Here is an 18,996-nt window from a genome sequence, read left to right on the forward strand (position 1 = left end):
AAACAGATGATGCTGGCAAGCCTGGGCAGGGCCTAGGCGATCAGGGAGCACGATCATTGTGGTGAAAAACCCAGGACGAATTGTAAAGATGAATAATTATTAAGTGTGGGTGCCGTTGTGCAACTGGGGATGAAAGTCCATGGATGTGAAAGTATTTGGACAAAGAGAAAAGGCCAATTAAAAAAAATTCCATTGCAAAAAAAAATAATCACCAAAAGGAAATAATAAGCAGCCACACAGACACAACGATACATTTGGGCTCTATTCAAGTTCATAGCACTCATGGGGAAACCTTGGCAATTAATACAAAAGACTTTGAACTACACAAACATTGTGAAATCTACTTATAAAATGCTATATTATGCGTGTAATTAATGTGTCTATGAAACAAATCAATTGCAGTTTAACTCATTCTGGATCAAGCAGAATTGAGGATAGCATCCAAATACAATGCTGGAAAACAATTATAACATTATGGAACACAATTTTTGTTCCTGGGTAGTAAGTATCATTTCGTAATTGCTTATGCATAAAAAGTATAGAAAATGGCTATTCCCCACAAACGTTGTTTTTGTGACCAGGACAGTGATATTTTGGAATTTACCTATTTTCAATGATAAAACGGTCGAATTTGTGTATTTTCGTTCACATAAAGTCAGAAAAAAAACCATATGAATAAAAATGTGCATGTATTTATACTGAAATCATACAAAAATTACTACAAAAGATTTAGAAGTGAGTCATTTTTCGAGATTTACGATTATACTGTAAATCACTTTCACGAATCAGCCCCCAAATGTAATCTCCCATCATGTTCTCGTTATACTGTCCTTGGTAGCGGCGTTCAAAAGTCCAGTGTATCCTGGTGAAAACGCTCACCTTGCTCCTCCGAGTACGCCCCCATGTTCTCCTTGAATTTATCAAGATGAGCATCAAGGATATGGACTTTGAGGGATATCCTACAGCCCATTGTGCCATAGTACTTCACCAGATTCTCAACCAGCTCCACATAGTTTTCGACCTTGAGATTGCCCAGGAAGCCACAAACCACTGCGACAAAGCTGTTCCAAGCCTCTTTCTCCTTACTAGTGAGCTTCTTGGGGAATTCATTGCACTCCAGGATCTTCTTTATCTGTGGTACGACAAAGACTCCTGCTTTGACCTTTGCCTCAGACAACTTAGGGAAGAAGTCTTGAAGGTACTTGAAGGCTGCCGACTCCTTATCTACAGCTCTGACAAATTGTTTCATAAGGCCCAATTTGATGTGCAGTGGTAGCATTAGCACCGTCCGGGACTCCACCAGTGGCTCCCACTTGACGTTGTTCCTCCCCACAGAGAACACGGTCTACGTCACTGGATCTTTGACAACATTGTGCATTTTTTAAATCAATGCGCTTGCATTGTGCATTTTTATAGCTGAGCTTGGCCACTGTATTTGAACTGTGAACCTCCTACAATAAGCAGTGAACACACTCCCGCTAGACCATTTGACAGTGTTGCTGAAACAATTATAAGCCTGCCTTATCATCATCATTTGCATGTGTCGAGTTGAAGGATGGCATCCCACCTGTTAAGGTAGGAAGCTGTCGATGTATGTATGTTGAATCTCTTTCGCACCGTACATAGCCAACCGTGCTAAACGTAGTTCTAAAAACACATCTAAATAAATACATACGGTGTAAGAGTCAAACTGTTCAGTAACATGCTTGATAAAGGATACGGAATTTGATAATGGCGGTGTTTGGGTTTGTGAGCCCTTTTAAAATGGTCAAATTTTTTTTTTACTAAATATGTCCAAGTAAAGAAACTTCAATAGTGGTTGTCCTGTAGGAATGTGAATTTCAAACAATATATCAGGTCTGCCTGTGGAGATGCGCTCATACTCATTGAATACTTTTTTAAATCCTTTATATTAAGTTCGCTTGCTTGCTTGCGTGCTTGCTTGCGTGCTTGCTTGCTTGCTTACGACCGTGCAAATCTTTCGGTCGTTTTTTAACCCACTTCCCGTGATCCAATCGAGCTGACATTTTCCACACAGACTCGTTGTGCGAGACAATTATTGTTCGTTAAAAAAAATTCCCAAAATTTTACACTTTTTAGGCAAAATTTTTTTATTTTACATATATTCAAATAGAACTCATTCACAGTTTAAGAGCCCAGAGCGTAACCCCTCCACAGGCCGTGGCGGAGTAGCGCAGTTGGTAGCGCCCTCGCTTCCCATGCCAAAGGTCGCGGGATCGATCCCCGCGTCCTCCACAGGCGAATATATTTTTAAATCCTTTATATTAAGTTCGCTGCCACGCATATAAAGGATTTATAGTGAAAAACTTTGTTTTTACGGGTTATACTTATTTATATATATACCTGAGCTTGGCTGAAGTAAGCAGATTTTTGTTCATACACCATACACGTTTGTATGCAGTAATTTTTACTGGGATAAGATATAATTTCTTCTTCAGAGCTAGCTTTCATCTCGGGTGGAAGCTCAGCTTTTCGAGCTCAAGATCTCAGCGGCGCTCACTCACTATTCTGACGTTCACGAGCACTACCTCTCTGAGTCATCTGGCCACCTCCTCGTCACTGTCATTGCTAATTTTTCCCTCACCTCAGGGGGGCAAGCTTGCTCATCTCAAGCTGTTTGCCCTAAAACAACCACTTCTCTTGCAGCTGCTGCAGCAAAACATCAATCCTGTTCTAATTCCCCACCCCTGTCCAATCCAAACTCTGCACTGGTGTTTCGATGGCCTTTTTTAACCCTTTCTCATTCCGGTGACGTACTTGTATGCACGTGTATGTTTTCGGAATGGAATCGGAAAGGAAAAACTAACATAAAATAACTTTTGTCACAAGGCCATGCAGGAGGGTGTGTTGACACAGTTTGGCGCCAGCTGTTATAGAGTGGCGGTCTTGTTGCTACAGTTCTCTGCAGTGTGTATTCATTTAGAGAGGCTTAGCCTCTCTAAATGAAACTAACGCTGAACTAACGCTGAACTGCTTGAGCTTTCCAAGATTCAGCAGCGAACAGGACCCCACCCTGCAACTTGCAGGTGTCTCGGAACGAGAAAAAGTGGTTAAGCGAATGCACATTTTGTGACCTCGAATCTTCTCATATCGTTGCTCAAGTCATTGTCGTGACACTCCTACCCACCCTATCGTCCCCCCCGCCCCCGCTGAAGCAGAACCCCGTTGTGCTGGACGTGAGACCTGGTTCGGCGACGGTGCCCATGAATAACGCCATGCAGCACCTCTCGGCCGAGGCGGAGGAGGAGGGCGGCTACGAATGTCTGGACGGCAAAGACTGCTCCAGCTTCTTCTGCTGCTTCGAGGACTGCGAGCGGCGGTCGTGGAAAGAGGGCCGGATCCACATTCAGGTCCTCAAGCTCGACTCGTACTCGCGCGTCTTCTTTCCCATCTCCTTCACGCTCTTCAATCTCGTTTATTGGATCGCGTACCTTTACCTGTAAAAAATGGGTTTGTTGGAGAAACAAAGACGTGCAGAAATGAGAAACAGGAAAGGAAAAAAATAAACCGAAATGGCAATTAAGGAAACTCAAAAAGAACAAGCGCCACCGCCCATCCACCCATGGTCGCAAAACTTTTTTTGAATTCCTGTTGCCGTGTGACAGGAAAAGCGTGACCTCAGCTGGGTTACCTAAAGATAGCGCTTACATCTGATCACGCCTCCCTCGGAGGCGGAACTACTCCACACTGAACTGCAGCAAGTGTATGTCTGAGTGGCTGATGTAAAATACCGTGTATAGCAATTGCATAAACAATGTGTGAGGAGGAGAAATTATATTTACTAAATATGTTAATTTTCTTCATATTGGCGATTCTAAAACAAACCGACTACTGCTGTTAAAATTCTGAAAAGCGTTAATTACGAACAATGTGATGGAATTTGGGGTTTCTGCTTGACTTAAGTCAATTCTTAATTGTTCCTTGTTAAAATTAAGTAAACACACATCCAATTATGATATTGTCTAGAGTTACATTTACGTTAAAAACGTATGGCAGTCAACGCCAAAATTCATAATTGGTACAAAAACTAAAGTGAGGGAAAAATATATACGCGCGTTTGTGTGTTTACATTTTACATAACTTACAGGCACTGAATAATACCGTTTGAAACATGATGTGAGAGCACTGTAAATACCATATTTTCTTGAAGTGTGAGGCACTTCGGAGGGAAGATTATGAGAAGACTCCACGTGTGAAGCTGCTGACATTATTGTGTCATGGTTACAATCGGTGCTGCTTTCAAAGCACACTGCAAAGAGTCTGGGTATGCAGGCATGAGATACCCATTTCTTGTTTAATGCTTTCACCTGAAATTGATTTCTTAAACTGTTGTCAGTGTTGCATTATTATGATGATTATTACGGATGAGTTTTCATGACAGACTACACGTCACAGAAATGCTTGTCAGCTGTAATGGTTACTACCAAGATCAATGCTAAATTCTCACAATTTATGTATGTTGAAATTATTTCGCATTGTATGCAGCCAACAGCGCAAATTCAAGGTCCGGGGGAAGGACAACAAACTATACACACGCAAAAAACATGACAAGGGTTTCACAAACTTTGGTAAATGTCAGCCATATGTAGCTCTCCCCCTCAATGAGTCGTTAACATCATTAGACCTCCTTTGCTAGTACCAAAATATAATAATAGGGTTTTTCCCCTTTTTTTCTGGCAACAAAACTGAAACCTTTTTACAAGGATTCATGTCTGCATTAACCACAATACTTGCAGTCAAAATGCAAACAAAAAACATACTATGATAATATATGCATTGTCCTTGAAACTGATTGGTCCACATAAAGGGATGGCTTTCTTTTGAGCCTCGACCCAATTGGTGCTCGACCAGAGGACGCCAAAAGGCGTACAGCTCAAGGTTAACGAGTCGTCAAGGTTAACGAGTCGTTAACCTTAACCGAAATATGAAGATTATGAAACATTTTTTTGCAGACACTTCCTGGTGCTTGCAATGATATATTTTTCCACATTTGCAGGTTAATCAGTGAAGTACACTCCTAAACTAGTTTCAATTTGTAAGGATATCAATGATTTATGCTTATACAGCCTGAATATTTCCACATGAGGGACTCGTCAACATGGTGTGACACGTGTTAATTCGGCAAGTGATAATATCAGAGCTGTGTACGAATGCGGCGTCAATAAGTATAACTTGTCCACTCTTTGTGAGTCTGATCAACAGTTCTGACCAATACACAAGTACAATGTAGGGGAAAAAATCTCTGCCAGCTTTAGCACCTTTCCAAATATGGGGGTATTTGACATGCACTTATTCTGAATCCATGCAAGCCTTCTTTCATTTCAAATTGATTGTGTTTGGATTATTCAATCTGCCAGGCGCACTATGGAATATCTCAGTCATCCAGGGTTCAGAGCGGTAGAACTGCACGGTTCCCCGACCTGTGATGGCGATGGACACAGGATCACCAGGCCCCCGATTGCCCAGGAGACAGACATGGCCATTACTTCTGGACCCCGTGGGTTTAGAAACACGACGAGTGATATCTTACATGGCATTGGGGGAAAATGGCCCAACGTGTGATTGAATTTATGGCGCAGGGTGACCTTAATCCACGCCTCATATGCATCCTGTCAAAACACTTGATCAGCCAAAATCCATGACGCTGACAACACGGGTGAAAGGCCTGAAACAGAAGTGGGTATTCTTCGAGGGCATCTTGTGAAACGTTCAAATGCTTACGAACAAGGTGGCTGGACCGATCTGGCTCAGGCTAGCGTACCGAGGGGGAAGGGCTAGGGCTTTTTACAGTATTTTACACGTATACTCTGAACACTGTACATTGCAAAAACCTGGAGATTTTGTCCACTGTACGTTCGAATAAGCTTCTTAGCAGAAAACTGTTTCCAGGCAGGAAATACAACCGTATGTGTCATGATTGGTCCGTCGTCTATGGTAGTTACTCAAAGCATTTTATATAACAAATACTGAACCTTAAACTGGAATGCATGTATGTTTACTAGAGCATATAAACACCACTACTTTGAAGCTTTTGTGATTCAATCCAATCTAAGAAGGGTAAGCAAACGTTTACAACCTGAATTACACGGAAACTAGGACAGATGCATTTGCAATAAAACAGTATACGTAGTTATCTAAACACATTTATACTGATCCAGGTAATGAGGTTATGCAGAAGAGTCATTGTTATGCCTTGCATGCCTTACTTAATATCCATACACATTGTGAAATTCTAAATGTGAATTCTGCAGTATATTACAAGGTCAAGCCTTCTTTTTTTAGCGGTTTTAGCGGAACATAGAGACTAAATGAATTAACATAATCTCCGAGTGTGGTACACTAACATACTCTACCATGCCTGAAATTGAAACAATGTAAGCGGTGATATACATGTCACAAAGGGACAAGAGCAGATTTTATCATGACCAGTCTCATGCATCTCTTCATTGACATTGGTCCATTATGTCAGTTGACTTTAAACCATGAAGACATCAATTATTACAAATTACCGAATAATAGTCATTGTTTGAAAATGTAGCTCACACTTATATGCTAATTACTTATTTGAAATTTAAATTCACGCTATAGTTTTCTCCCAAGGTCAAAGTAATGCGTATCTTAGTAAGGATTTTTTTTTTGGGGCCAACAGTGCTAAACTACTGTCTCTATCAAGTATTAGACCACAAAGTGGGATATTATGACATCACAATATTTCATAAGATTTTGGAATTATTTTACCATCTGTTCACATAGTCACGGCATATTATTTTACCAACAATAGGCAATGGTTACTGGAATATGCCAGGAAACATTTGACATTTAGGCTGAGAGTGTTATCCAGGGTAATGTCAAAGTGTTATTATGACCAATCGAGCTGTGGACAGTGTTCATATCCTTTGAGGGCTTAAGCCTAAAGCCAATTTATCGACCTAAAAAGGTATATTGGGCTGAGTTGATTCCTAGTCAGGAATTTAGGCCCAAATCATCCTCTAGAGGTGATAGAATGAGTACAACATCGTGGGAGATTGACCGTGGCTGTGATATGGCATGACTGACCCCTGCCATATCAAGATAATTTCTACCACTGGCCACGCGTAGGATATCATCGATTTAAATATCATCACAGTCTATTGAGACCGCTTAACGGAGTGTAACCCCCTCTACTAAAACTGATAATTTTCTGTGAACTGCCATACACATTTCCAACTGAGGGATAAAGTGATACCATTGAATAAAGTTTGCATCACTTGAGATGCAGACAGTACATTTTTCTAAGCATAAGGGCTAACAATACAATCTGAAGCGGGCAATATACAGGGCAATGCCGTTCAGTGTGGATATCATACTTACACATTTGCTGTTTGTGTTGTGATAAAGCAGCACGGAGAGAAGGAAGTGCCCCATCGTTTATTGGCTCTTAACATTTTACCAAAACATAAGCTGTGCCACCTTGTCTATGTGTTTAACTCTGCCAGATATATATATGGCTTGATAGGATTCCTTATTTAAATTAATTTAGACTTTGAACGATTTTATTGTCTACGGTAATGTATACAGATGGACTATTTCTCTTGGATTGCTGGCAACAAATGATTACAGCACTGGGTTATTTAGATAACAACTTTAATATTTTGCAAAAATACAGACAAAACATGTTATATAAACTTTACCTTCTACGTCAGCGTTATTCAACTCAATGATGCAGTGTACGTGTAATGCACCTTTTAATTATGGACACTTTTAAAATTATGTTTTAAGATCAAGTATCTGTAAAATTGTCCACTTGCTTATTTGGCCAGAAACCAACTTAGCTCGTTGTTTTTTTATTTTTAAATCAGTCCAACAATGCAATTTAAGAGTAGAATTCAAACAACTGTTGGGTGGCACTTTTATCCACGATTGGTCCTCAGACCAGGCCAATGTGTCAGTGCTCATATGCATTGGTGGTCCCGTTCTTCTCAAAGGCAGGGGCCAGAGTCCACGTAGCATTCCCGCTGGTAATTTCCCATAAGGCGTTGTTCGCTTTGTAGACTTGAGGAAACACGGTGGGCTGGGTTGACTCCCAACTGGGAATTGAGCTCATGACCTCATCGTTTGAGATGAACGCACTCACTGTGCAGGTAGCCAGGCTGGTTGAGATAATTATTCATTATCTTGGCATGGGCCGGTTACCCATTAGCACTCCTACTCCTGTTGACTATGATCTCGGAGTGTATTTGTGTGTTTTTTACACAATTTCAAGTAAAACATTTATCACAAATATTAGAATACAAACGTATTTAGGTGTTTTTTGTTGCATAAATGTAAAAAAAGCTTGATGTCAAAGGAATAAATTTATATTAATGGTAATACCAGAAATGTTAATGCCTTCGTTTATCGCCACCCCAATTTAATAGTGTGTTTTTTTTAGCAAACTGGGAATGCCGAACTATTTGCATGCTCACGTCTGCAAGCTGAATTTAACACATCCAGTAAAATAGAAAATTACTATATACATGCTACCACTATATTGCTTCATCCCTAAGATGACATATTTATTATACAGTCCTTATTATATCTGTATGTGACAAAATATTTCATAAACGCACAAATAATATGTTTCAGTCATTTTAAATTTCAGAATTATAGCCACACCTTTGTATGCATTGCAGTGCAGTGTGTAATTTAAAGCCTATCCGAGCCAATGTGTTGCTTTCAAACTCTAATACACGTGAGCATGCAGGCACATATGCTGCGAAAGCTATCAATACTTCCTAATCTACACCTTGTTTGTAAATGTGCAAAGCTCCCTCAAGCGAGAGTAATCTCACTTGTATATTGATCTGTTGAGGGGCTTGGCTGCACTGATATTAAAAAGGTGCCAGGGAGGCAACATTTGCGTCCACACCTCTTGTACAAAATCAACACAAGTTAATGAAGAACAACATTGGATAAGCGAGTGTAGTACAAATTGAACAAGAGTCCTCAGTTTTTATTATTCTGTGAACATATGCTCTGTGAGTTATGCTTAGCTCCACGTTTTATTGTTCAAATTATTGAGTGCATCGTGCAAATACGAACCGTGGACACTGCTTATTTTCGTTGGCAGTCCTGAACAAGTGAAGGAATTTCCACATTCCTATGGCAGAAGCCAGTCTCTCCACAGAACCGTTGTTTTTTTCTAGATTATCAACACTTTAATTTCCCTGGACTCCTCATAGCAGAGTTAATGGCAAGATTGTGCATGGTACACATTTTGTTTTCATCCACAGTTTTCATATGCAAGTCTTTTTTCAGTGATGCGTATTTTATACAAAACCAGTTTCAGATGGAATACGGCACAATGTATTTGCGATAGTGCCAAGATGTCATCTCTTGATTCGCTTGCGTTGAGTTCTTTATTGTAAAATGGAGGCCAGTTGCTTGCAGCTTCGCAAACAGCCGCAGCCCTGCAGAGCAACAAACGTGCTGCCTCTGAGTGTATGGCGCTTTGTTTGCAGTTACACAAAACACGCGCCTGAAATGGAACGGTCATAGAGGGGAAACATAGAGGTTTATGCACAAATGAAATGAGACCCATACTATTGTATGCATTTGGCCATGATAAATGTTGAATTTTTTCCATTTATTGTAAGCTTTTATTATTTATATGCCCTGTGGATTGAATGACATTGAGATTAAATGACAAATTCTTCGTATACATCACATGTAATGTGCAGCCATTAGTTAATCCAATGCTGGATGAGGACCGACATGGTACAGAGACTGCTTGACCATACTGCACCACGCTGTGTGGGTTGTGAAGGGAGGAGGCCCAAAGACCGGTTCGGATATCACTCGGTTCAGATATCACTCGCCACCGATGTTAGCCCTGGCCAAGAATCTAATTCAGGTCCGTTGGCACTGTGTCACCACTCCATCCTCATTACAAGTACATGCACAGCCTATGTTGCCAATCCCCTGATGAATGAGGGCCTCCCCCATGCCCTGCGGGTCGTGAGGGATAGTTGATTATATTTACCGTGGTGGTCAGTGCAAGTGAGTGAAGTTGGGGGGGAGTACAAAACAAAAATGCATTTTTCAACGCTGTCCTCTACTGCACACATCGCCTGTTATGCGATCCAGGCTCAAGCTGATGAGCTTCCGAGATCTGATGAGATCGGGCACATTCTGTGTGATTTTGTCGAGGAAGCCACGGAAAACACCAAAACCAGGCATTTTTATAAATGGTTGATTTAATTACTGACAGCATATACAGGGTTATAGCTGCGGAGGCAAACATTGATTTGTTACAGTTACAGGGCTAATGACATTATTGCCATGCCACACTCACATGTCTGCTGTGCATGTGCTAAATGAATTGTTTCACAGTTAATCATGAGGCAATCAACTCTAATTCCTCAGCACACATTAATATGAAAAGCATGAGAGAACATGTGCAGCATATAAAGGGACTAAAGAGCAGTGCTGTACTTTGCATTCCCTGATCTGTGGTACTTTCAAATTGTCCTGTAGAGAGCATATTAGATTACATCGGTACTGGATGGTACATTTAAATTGTAATTGCACTGGGAATCAGTATTATTTGAAATCTAATAGAGACGTTGTAACCGTGGTTGGCATTCCCTTATGGTCGTTGGCACTGTGGTTCGGGTGCCTGCAGCAACATTGCGGGATCAGAGGTGTAAAGACGGGGCCTACAAACTTCCCAAAGGGGGCAGGGATGATGGAACATAAAAATGGTCTCGGACTTTTAAGAAGATCAACCTGTCACCTTGACCGAAGCCGTTGGTGCCACCCCACCTCGCCAGTGCTTTCTTCATTCCACCAGATCCTGCAGCTGCTGCACAGTATTACTTTTTTTCACTGAGTCTCAAGAGGGTCCTGCTAAGTATTCGAAGTAGGAGGTGACGTTGCTGCTATGTGTAATCCCAATTTAAAACAATAAAATAAATATTTTATTTTACCAGGTAAGGCCCACTGAGCTATATTGCTCGTTTTCAGAAGCGACCTGGTCACAAACGATAGCTCAACGAAGTGGCTTATCACGTGTAAATTGATAGGAGCCTAATACTTGAAACGCATATTTCTAAATGTGGAGGGAAAAACCAGAGGACCCAGAGAACATACAAACTCCGCTCAGGCAGGCAGGCACCCAAGGAAGGAATCAAGCCCAGGTACTTCTTCCTGTGAGGCACAAGCGTTAAGACCATCCCATCCTACCGCCCAAAAGTTGACACACAAGATGACAGCGGCCCTAAACATTATTGGGGAGGTGGTGCAAGTGCCCCTTTTTTGCCAGCTGCCTTGGGCACGCCTCTGTTCTTAGCCCACAGTGAATGGGACGTATTGCTATGGTGGGTACCAGCCTCTGTCTGGGACAGCCACTGGTGACGTCCCACAGCTCAGCAGGCGGTGCTCGTTATACCGGCGCTGCAGGGACGATTGCCTCAATTGGCTTTGACCAGGCTTTGAACGCACGACCTTGCCACGATGAGCCCATGGCTCGCAGTGTCTGAACTGAACCGTGATCCGTAAAGACTGATAGAAGCATGAGTTGACAGAAAACCACATACAGAGGAATCAAGTGGGCCATGTAATAAAGATCAACCTTGTTAGTGAGCAATGACTCCTTAATTATCTGGGGCACGCGCACTGAGGTGGAACCAAAACAGTCGCGAACCTCAAATATACACAGCGTGTATGCGGAGATGCACACACTTACTTTGGATCTCTCGCTAATTGAGTGGAGCTGCACCGTGTTTTAAACAACATCCATTTAGCATCACAAATGAAGGCACAATCAAGGCACAATGCAATCTAATTGCCAATTTTGACATTTGTCTGTACTTTTGATTACCTGTTCTAGAATGCTATAAAATGCTAAATATAGTATTGTTACTGTAAAAAATGATTGTCACATTTTAAATCTAAATACAGTGCAGTATTAAAGTCCGTTCCCTTTATGTCATATACTGCACGATATACAGACCAAATTGAAATTGTGTCTATGCTAAGATGAGCGGTGGGTGGGGTTCTTCTCCTTTGGCAGCCCTGAGCCAGTGGTGGAAGTTCCACATTCCTCTGGTGGGGTTCATTACCTTGCATGGGACAACCATGCTACTGGGGACTGGATAGGGTTTCGCGGTTGTGCTGCATCGCTCTACAATGTCCGACGTTTCTCTCCACATGCCAGGAGCTTCTTCAACAACTAAACTGAAGAAGTAAGGTTGCCAACTCTACTCCTGGATTGGCCAGAAGTCTCAACCGAAATTGGCATCGGTATCCCAGTGATGATTAAAATAAATCCGGGGAATGATAATAAAAAAACTAAAAAAAAATATATTTAACCAGGTAAGGCCCACTGATTTATGTAGCTCTTTTTCAGAAGAGACCTGGCCACAAATAATTGCTCAACAAAGTGACTTATGTGGAAATGTATCGCAGCCAAATACTCTAAACGCATGTTTCTAAATGTGGAGGGAAAAACTGGAGGACCCAGAGAAAAATCCCCGCGACCGCGGAAAAAGAGAGACATGCAAACTCCAAATATATAGCATGCGTTATGGTCAAGGTTGAACGCACCACCTCCAGCATACCAGGCGAGGTAGTTAACATGTTTTCACCGTGGCGCAGAGAATAAATTAAAGCCAAAAAAAATCCCATAATAGTTTCAGTCTGAGTTGCCAACCCTACGAAGAACAAGAACAGAAAAAAAAGCTTCTAGTATATTGAGTGGAACGTCGAGCGAAACGTGAGACCTATAATGGCGAACATGCGACACAGCCCGAAAACATAGCGGAGAGGAGAACCACATATTATACCATATTCTATAATATATGATCACTGCATAAGACTTGTGGTCGGTGCACTCAACTACTCCTGCAGTTGCCCGGTAATGTAATGTTTGGGGAATTACCATACCGAAATGACTAATGTTAGCACACATTAGACATGCGACATTAACATTAAAATCCTGTTACATTTTGTGCTGCAGTAAAACATGATCACCCATAACTAACGATGAAATAAATAGTTGATAGATTTCATTTATTCATATTTCTTCACAAAAGACCTGCTGAGCATTGATGCACTTTCATCTAGTTAAAATAAAGGAGTCGATTGGTTTGTCCTTTTTTCTCTCGAACGAGCTGTGAATCTCAACAGTGCCACGTGAGAATGAGGCCAAGGGCCAGTCTCAGGGCTATTGGGTCAAGGTCAGAGTGCACGCACAGATGTTTCGTACGAATGAAAGTCAAAGTGATTCCCCACAGTTGCTTACCAAAGCGACGGGTAGAGCTCGCAGAATGTTTCGTTAAAATTCCGTTGTAAGTTGGCATCATCTGACTTTGAAAGTCTGTAGTAAGTCCGCATCATCTGACTTTGCCTACACTGCCATTATATATACAGTGTATAAATAATTCACGAGTGTCCGTCCATCACACTCTGTATCTCGCACACAGTTCAGAGCACGAAAATTAAACAGGAACACAAAACAAATGTTTCTCTTGACGAGGACATGTGCCCAATGAACAACATTTTGCCCCCGTTATTTCCAAAACTGTACGTCTGAATCAAACCAATGGCGGCCAATTTCTGATGGCTTCCTCATTGATTTACGTTGAAACACGATGTTTACGCACGACGTCATCGTTCCTTAATCCACGAGAATAGCTTCACCACGGTGACGTCACCCTATAGGGCTGACAGGCGATGGGTGCCGACGTAGCGATGGCACTTGACGCTGACACCGTACGCAATCGCGACGCGGGGTTATTATCCCTCGCAAACGCGCGGGCAGTGCTCGTTATGACGGTGAGACTGCTCGTGGAAGATGATGTCAAATAATCAGGCATGCAGCCACGAGCATACATGAAACGTGAGTTTTCATAGCTCTGCAAAGATCCACGTGTGTTGTTGGGCTCAGTCACGTGGTAGTTTCGTGCCAAATGTCATGTCATGAACCCTCCACCACCCACCACGATTGTCACGTTTAGAAATATATTATTCGCAGGTGCCGATGTATCAATCAAATTACGTCCAATATATGTCATGAAAAATCTTCAGCCACCGGTGAGGAGCTTTATTGGTCAGGATTTTATCGACACATTGGCCACATCTAAATAATATCTTTGTGAACGTGAAAATCGTGACAGTTGGTGGAGGGTTGATGAAAATAATGTTGGTGTTAAACTAACACCAAGTGGCTTAACCCAAAAACAAATATGGATCCGGGTACTCACATGTTCAAGTGCTGTAGTGTTTTTCATTTCTCATTCATAAATATACAGCCATTGCATTGAATATACAGACACTGTCACTCTGAATAGAACCAAGCATAGCATTTGTGTTGAATACAGTAAGAGTAATTTGCAGCCCTTTGTCAATTCTTGGCTGGATAAATACTTGATCATACTTTACCGCTCTGGTCAGTGCAGATTTGTGAATTGGGCGCCAGGACTGGTTTAAAATATCGCTCATTAGCCACTAGCTGTGGCCGGGACTCAAACTCAGGTCACTGGGTTCGAAATGCAGTGTGTTAACCATTGCACCGCAGTTCCGCCAAATTTTAAGATGCATATAAATGTGCAGTAATGTTTAATTCTTGTTTAGCACTCTGTAAATGTGTGGATCTTTACGTAGTTTTAACTCAAGGTAAAAAGTCTGTTTACCTTTTATTTTGCATCTCCACCTACATTATTAATGTCATTGTTAAAAAAAAAAATCAGAACGGATGTTACATTTATTTTGTTTACATGGTGATATTTTAGTTTCAATTATAATCGGTTTGTTGTATGACACGATAGCATGTATGTACATTACAAGGGAACTGGGAATAAATATCAATTATTTAGCTGCATTTAGCTTTAAATACATATTATATCAACAGTTATGTTATGTGATGCTGATCACGAGCACTGCTGGTGTACGTTGATCGGTGGCTTTTGGGCTTTATATTGAGCAGGTACAATGGGTACATCATCTAATAAGTTATAGTCTAGGGCTATAGGCCAATCAGTGGAAGCTCTTTGGACATATCAGCAATTCAAATTCAGTGTCTGCTTGAGTTCGCTCTTAAAATTCCACATTCCTATAGTAGATACCGATCTTGCCATAGCACAACCATTGTTGACTTCTCACAAATGGATACTCATTTCAGTAATCTCAGAAGAGCTATGAGCTGCATCTGCCCCTGACAAGCATTGACCATTCATCCAAATGCTCTCGGCACAGTGCCACTCGGATAATAATATAGCAGAAATTTATCTTGAATACATTTGAAAAAATTGCTTTAAACACTGATATTTTTTACAATTTTTCCCATTAAAATGAGCTCAATCATACATTAATGCATTTCTTTTTAACCTGTATGTGATTAAAAAATGACATTATCATTGATACACCACCAGCATGTCACATCTAATATATATTTGCTTAAGATACATTCCCTAAATGTGATAACATCTGATATTGACCAATTATTACAAATAAATACCACTAAACTGTTATTTGCATTTAATGCCAGTTGATTCTATTTCTCAATTCGTGCTAATTGCCAAAGCTCTTAAGTTTTGAGTACAGTAATTGATTGTTATTTTAGCTTTTGTCAATATCTTATACACACTTAAAATGTAACAAAATACAAAAAATATCATCATTATATAACTTTACATACATTCTACATTTACCATGTGTCCAATATGTCAGGTATCAGAGCTTTTGATCACCAACAATACTTTTTTGTTCACCTATATACAACACGTCTTTTTTATTTTTACTTCTTGTTTTTGAAACGTTATTTACAGATTTGTTAAACTTACATAAAGCAAACTTGTATGTGCATGTGATATCAACAGATTACTCATATAAAATGTAAATGTATTGATAGTTATTCCATTGAAATATGTAGTCATTGTCATATATGAAAATTAAAATGACACTGGCAATTTACATTTGATCTTAATTACTTTTATCTGGCTATAGGTCACTGCATATTTTTGTCATTTTTACTATGATAACATTGTGTATTCGTTGTGTACTGAATACTACATCTGTTTAATGCGTAACCACAGCTTGGCAGATACATTTGTGTTTGGTACAAAGTTGAATGTGCTCTATTGGGTTGTGATAATGTTGCATGTCTCTTAAGTTATTTGTACGTATGCATAATTGTTGCAAAAATGAAATTCGAATCCTGTTTAAGTAACGCCGATCTTCATTCCTGCTAGGTTTCTGCCCTGAAATAATTTGTCATCTAAAAGTCTCGTTCTTTTTGGCATTCTAACAACACACGGTTACGTACGTTCTACTGCATGTTTCATAACATGGGCACTTACGCTGGGAAAAACAGGCAGCTGCATGAGTTAACATCCGACGAATAATTGGGCTTGCATCCTTATAGTAAAATAAGGATAACAAAAATAAAACCAGTAGGTCAAAAAGAAAACATAACATGCCTCTACCGTTTGAAATTCTGTGTGTCTCACGACTATGGGATGCTTCTCTGACATTGGAAGTGTACGTGAATGTCTCCAAGGTCATTCCTTTCCACTGCATATCACCTTTGACAAAACACCTAATGAAGAAATGCACAAAATGAAAAAAAATGTGAACGAAACATTGTTGATTCTCAAATTACAATATTGTATAATTACAGTAATTCGATTTTAAACCTTAAAACATTAACATAACGATGTATAGCAACATTATTTATGATTTTTGTTGAACTTGTTTCATAGCTGTGATGACAGTACGTATGCGTTGCTGTTCTTAGTGCGATATACTCATGTTATGAACCCACCCGCTGGCTTATGAAATCCACCACATCTAAGTAGCACCCGTATGTCTTTCATATCATAAAAGCAAGCGTTTAAGTTTTCGCTTTCAATTACGTACGATGTATATATTATATTCGCAGAATCTGGATCCTCAAGAGCTTAGCGAGTTATAGTTTAGACGTGACATTTGTTTTTGAGGAAACAACCTCGAGTGCAAACGTCGGCAAACAATAACGCAGGGATGTTCTGTTGAATGATAAAAAAAAAGTTCATGTTGCTCCCCCCACAACCCCCTCTATTGACAGAAAAAGGTTTTCGCTATTTTATTGCAATTGGCCTCATGATGTATCAGTCATCTTGTAACCATGTGTTGCAATAATACATATAACAAAACATCACACACCGCTTTGGCAAAAATATTAAGGCCTTGAATTAAAAATGTGCAAAAACCAAGTTTTTATATGAAAACTAAAAAAAATCACGTTTATCCGGGAAGGTTTTGTGTGCATAGCGCTTTTGTAAAAAAAAACAGCTGCATTATTACAGCCAGTAGGTAGAATTTTATAAAACAAGAAACCAGTGCCAGTCAAATGAAAGTTAACTTACTATAGTTTGCTATTAAGACCAAACCAATTTATTTTAATTGCAACAAAATTTGGGTAATCACCATTATCGTCATCTCTCTGTTAAACCATATTAGATTACATAGATTAGTGATAAATGTATATTGCCTTTTTACAGGATGTTAATGACCTTTCTTAATACTTATATAGCATATGTTACCATTCTTGTACATTGAATGTTCACAAATATAATAAACTTTTATTTCTGAAAAAAATTATCGTACGCGTGTATTTATTTGCATTTCGTGTGTGGGTGCTGTTACGCGTCAGGAGCTTTGTAAACGCTTGGAGGTGTGGGGGAGTCGATCAAACTGCGTTGGCTGTCTGGGATGTGGGCAATGCATTGCGAGATGTTAACTAACTCGCCTGGTATACAGGAGGTCGTGGGTTCGATTCTGACCCTGTCGCCTATATGTTTGGAGTTTGCGTGTTCTCCCATGGTCATGTGGATTTTCTCCGGGTCCTCCAGTTTTTCTCTCCATATAGAAACATGCGTTTAGAGTATGTGGCTGATACAATATATTTCCACGTGATGAGACACTTCATTTGGGCTATCATTTGTGGCCAGGTCACTTTTGAAAAAGAGCTATATAGCTCAGTGGTCCGTACCTCGTAAAAAATAGTTTTTGTATGTATTATTTATAAAACTTTGACTTAAAGCTTTCGTGTCTGCAGTAATTCATACTCTTTAGGTCTTTCGGTAACTTTAACGAAAGACCCAAAGAGTGTTTATTATTTATAGATTTACAACCCCAAAAACTGCAGCTGTGGCGCGATATAAAACCTCACATTGTTGATGACTTTCCACAGACTAACTTCAGCAGAGGTCTACAAGAAATGAACATGCGTGGCCACTGAGGATGGCTACCACATGGCTCGGTGATAAAGCACTCGCTGAACGAACGCACTGCCCAGGATGCGCACGGTTTTCTGCTTGTTTCAGAGGCTCGTAGCTTGACTCCTGACTTGCCCAGCAACCATGGGTGGATCAGTCGTCCCTTGCCCGAACTGCCACACCGATACCAGGGTGGAACTCCGTTCCATAGAAACGGCTTCGATCGATACATGCATAAATATAAATCTAGCTTAATGCGCATAATAAGCGAATGCACGCTGGCGCCAAATTTACATCGATCGAGATCAATATTCTCATCCTCAAATATCAAAACAATAAAATGCATTTAGTGAGCTTCATGAGTGTGAGTCACATAAAATTACAGTAAAATTACAACTCCAACCAGTACAGAATCCAACTACATGAATGGTAGAGAGCTTCACGTCCTGCTTTGTTTATTACAACATAAGGAAATGGAGAAAAGGCTAAAAGGTCCCAAAGAATCATGAAAGACATGTTGGACATTACACTGATAGACAAACATAGATTAAAAGGAGAGAACGTGCCCAAAAGGGTTGACCACGTGTGAGAACAAGCTGCATCATGGCATCACGAGTCAGTGAAGGATTGTGTCAGTGTTCAGCAGTGGAGAGATCGTGGCTGATAATGTTGATGACAAAAAAGTAAGCATCTGTTTCAGCTCGACAAAAAAAGATCAATCCCCTAGATGCCTGTAAACAAACATAGTATTGTCCTGTAT

General features: G+C 40.3%; 1 protein-coding gene across 2 annotated transcripts in view; it reads left to right on the forward strand.

Annotated features, from left to right (window-relative positions):
* Positions 1-7,736, forward strand: part of LOC144937541 (gamma-aminobutyric acid receptor subunit gamma-2-like) — a 174,046-nt gene extending 166,310 nt beyond the window's left edge. The window contains exon 10 of one of the 2 annotated variants that reach the window (XM_078864799.1): positions 3,177-7,736. In XM_078864799.1, the coding sequence (XP_078720925.1) occupies positions 3,177-3,464 (288 nt within the window). In that variant the 3' untranslated portion in view covers positions 3,465-7,736. The remainder of the gene's footprint in view (positions 1-3,176) is intronic. The other variant, XM_078864800.1, reaches the window with a different exon arrangement.
* Positions 7,737-18,996: the final 11,260 nt, after the last annotated feature.

Source organism: Lampetra fluviatilis, chromosome 19 (genome assembly GCF_964198595.1).
Source record: "Lampetra fluviatilis chromosome 19, kcLamFluv1.1, whole genome shotgun sequence".
Classification (NCBI taxonomy): domain Eukaryota; kingdom Metazoa; phylum Chordata; class Hyperoartia; order Petromyzontiformes; family Petromyzontidae; genus Lampetra; species Lampetra fluviatilis.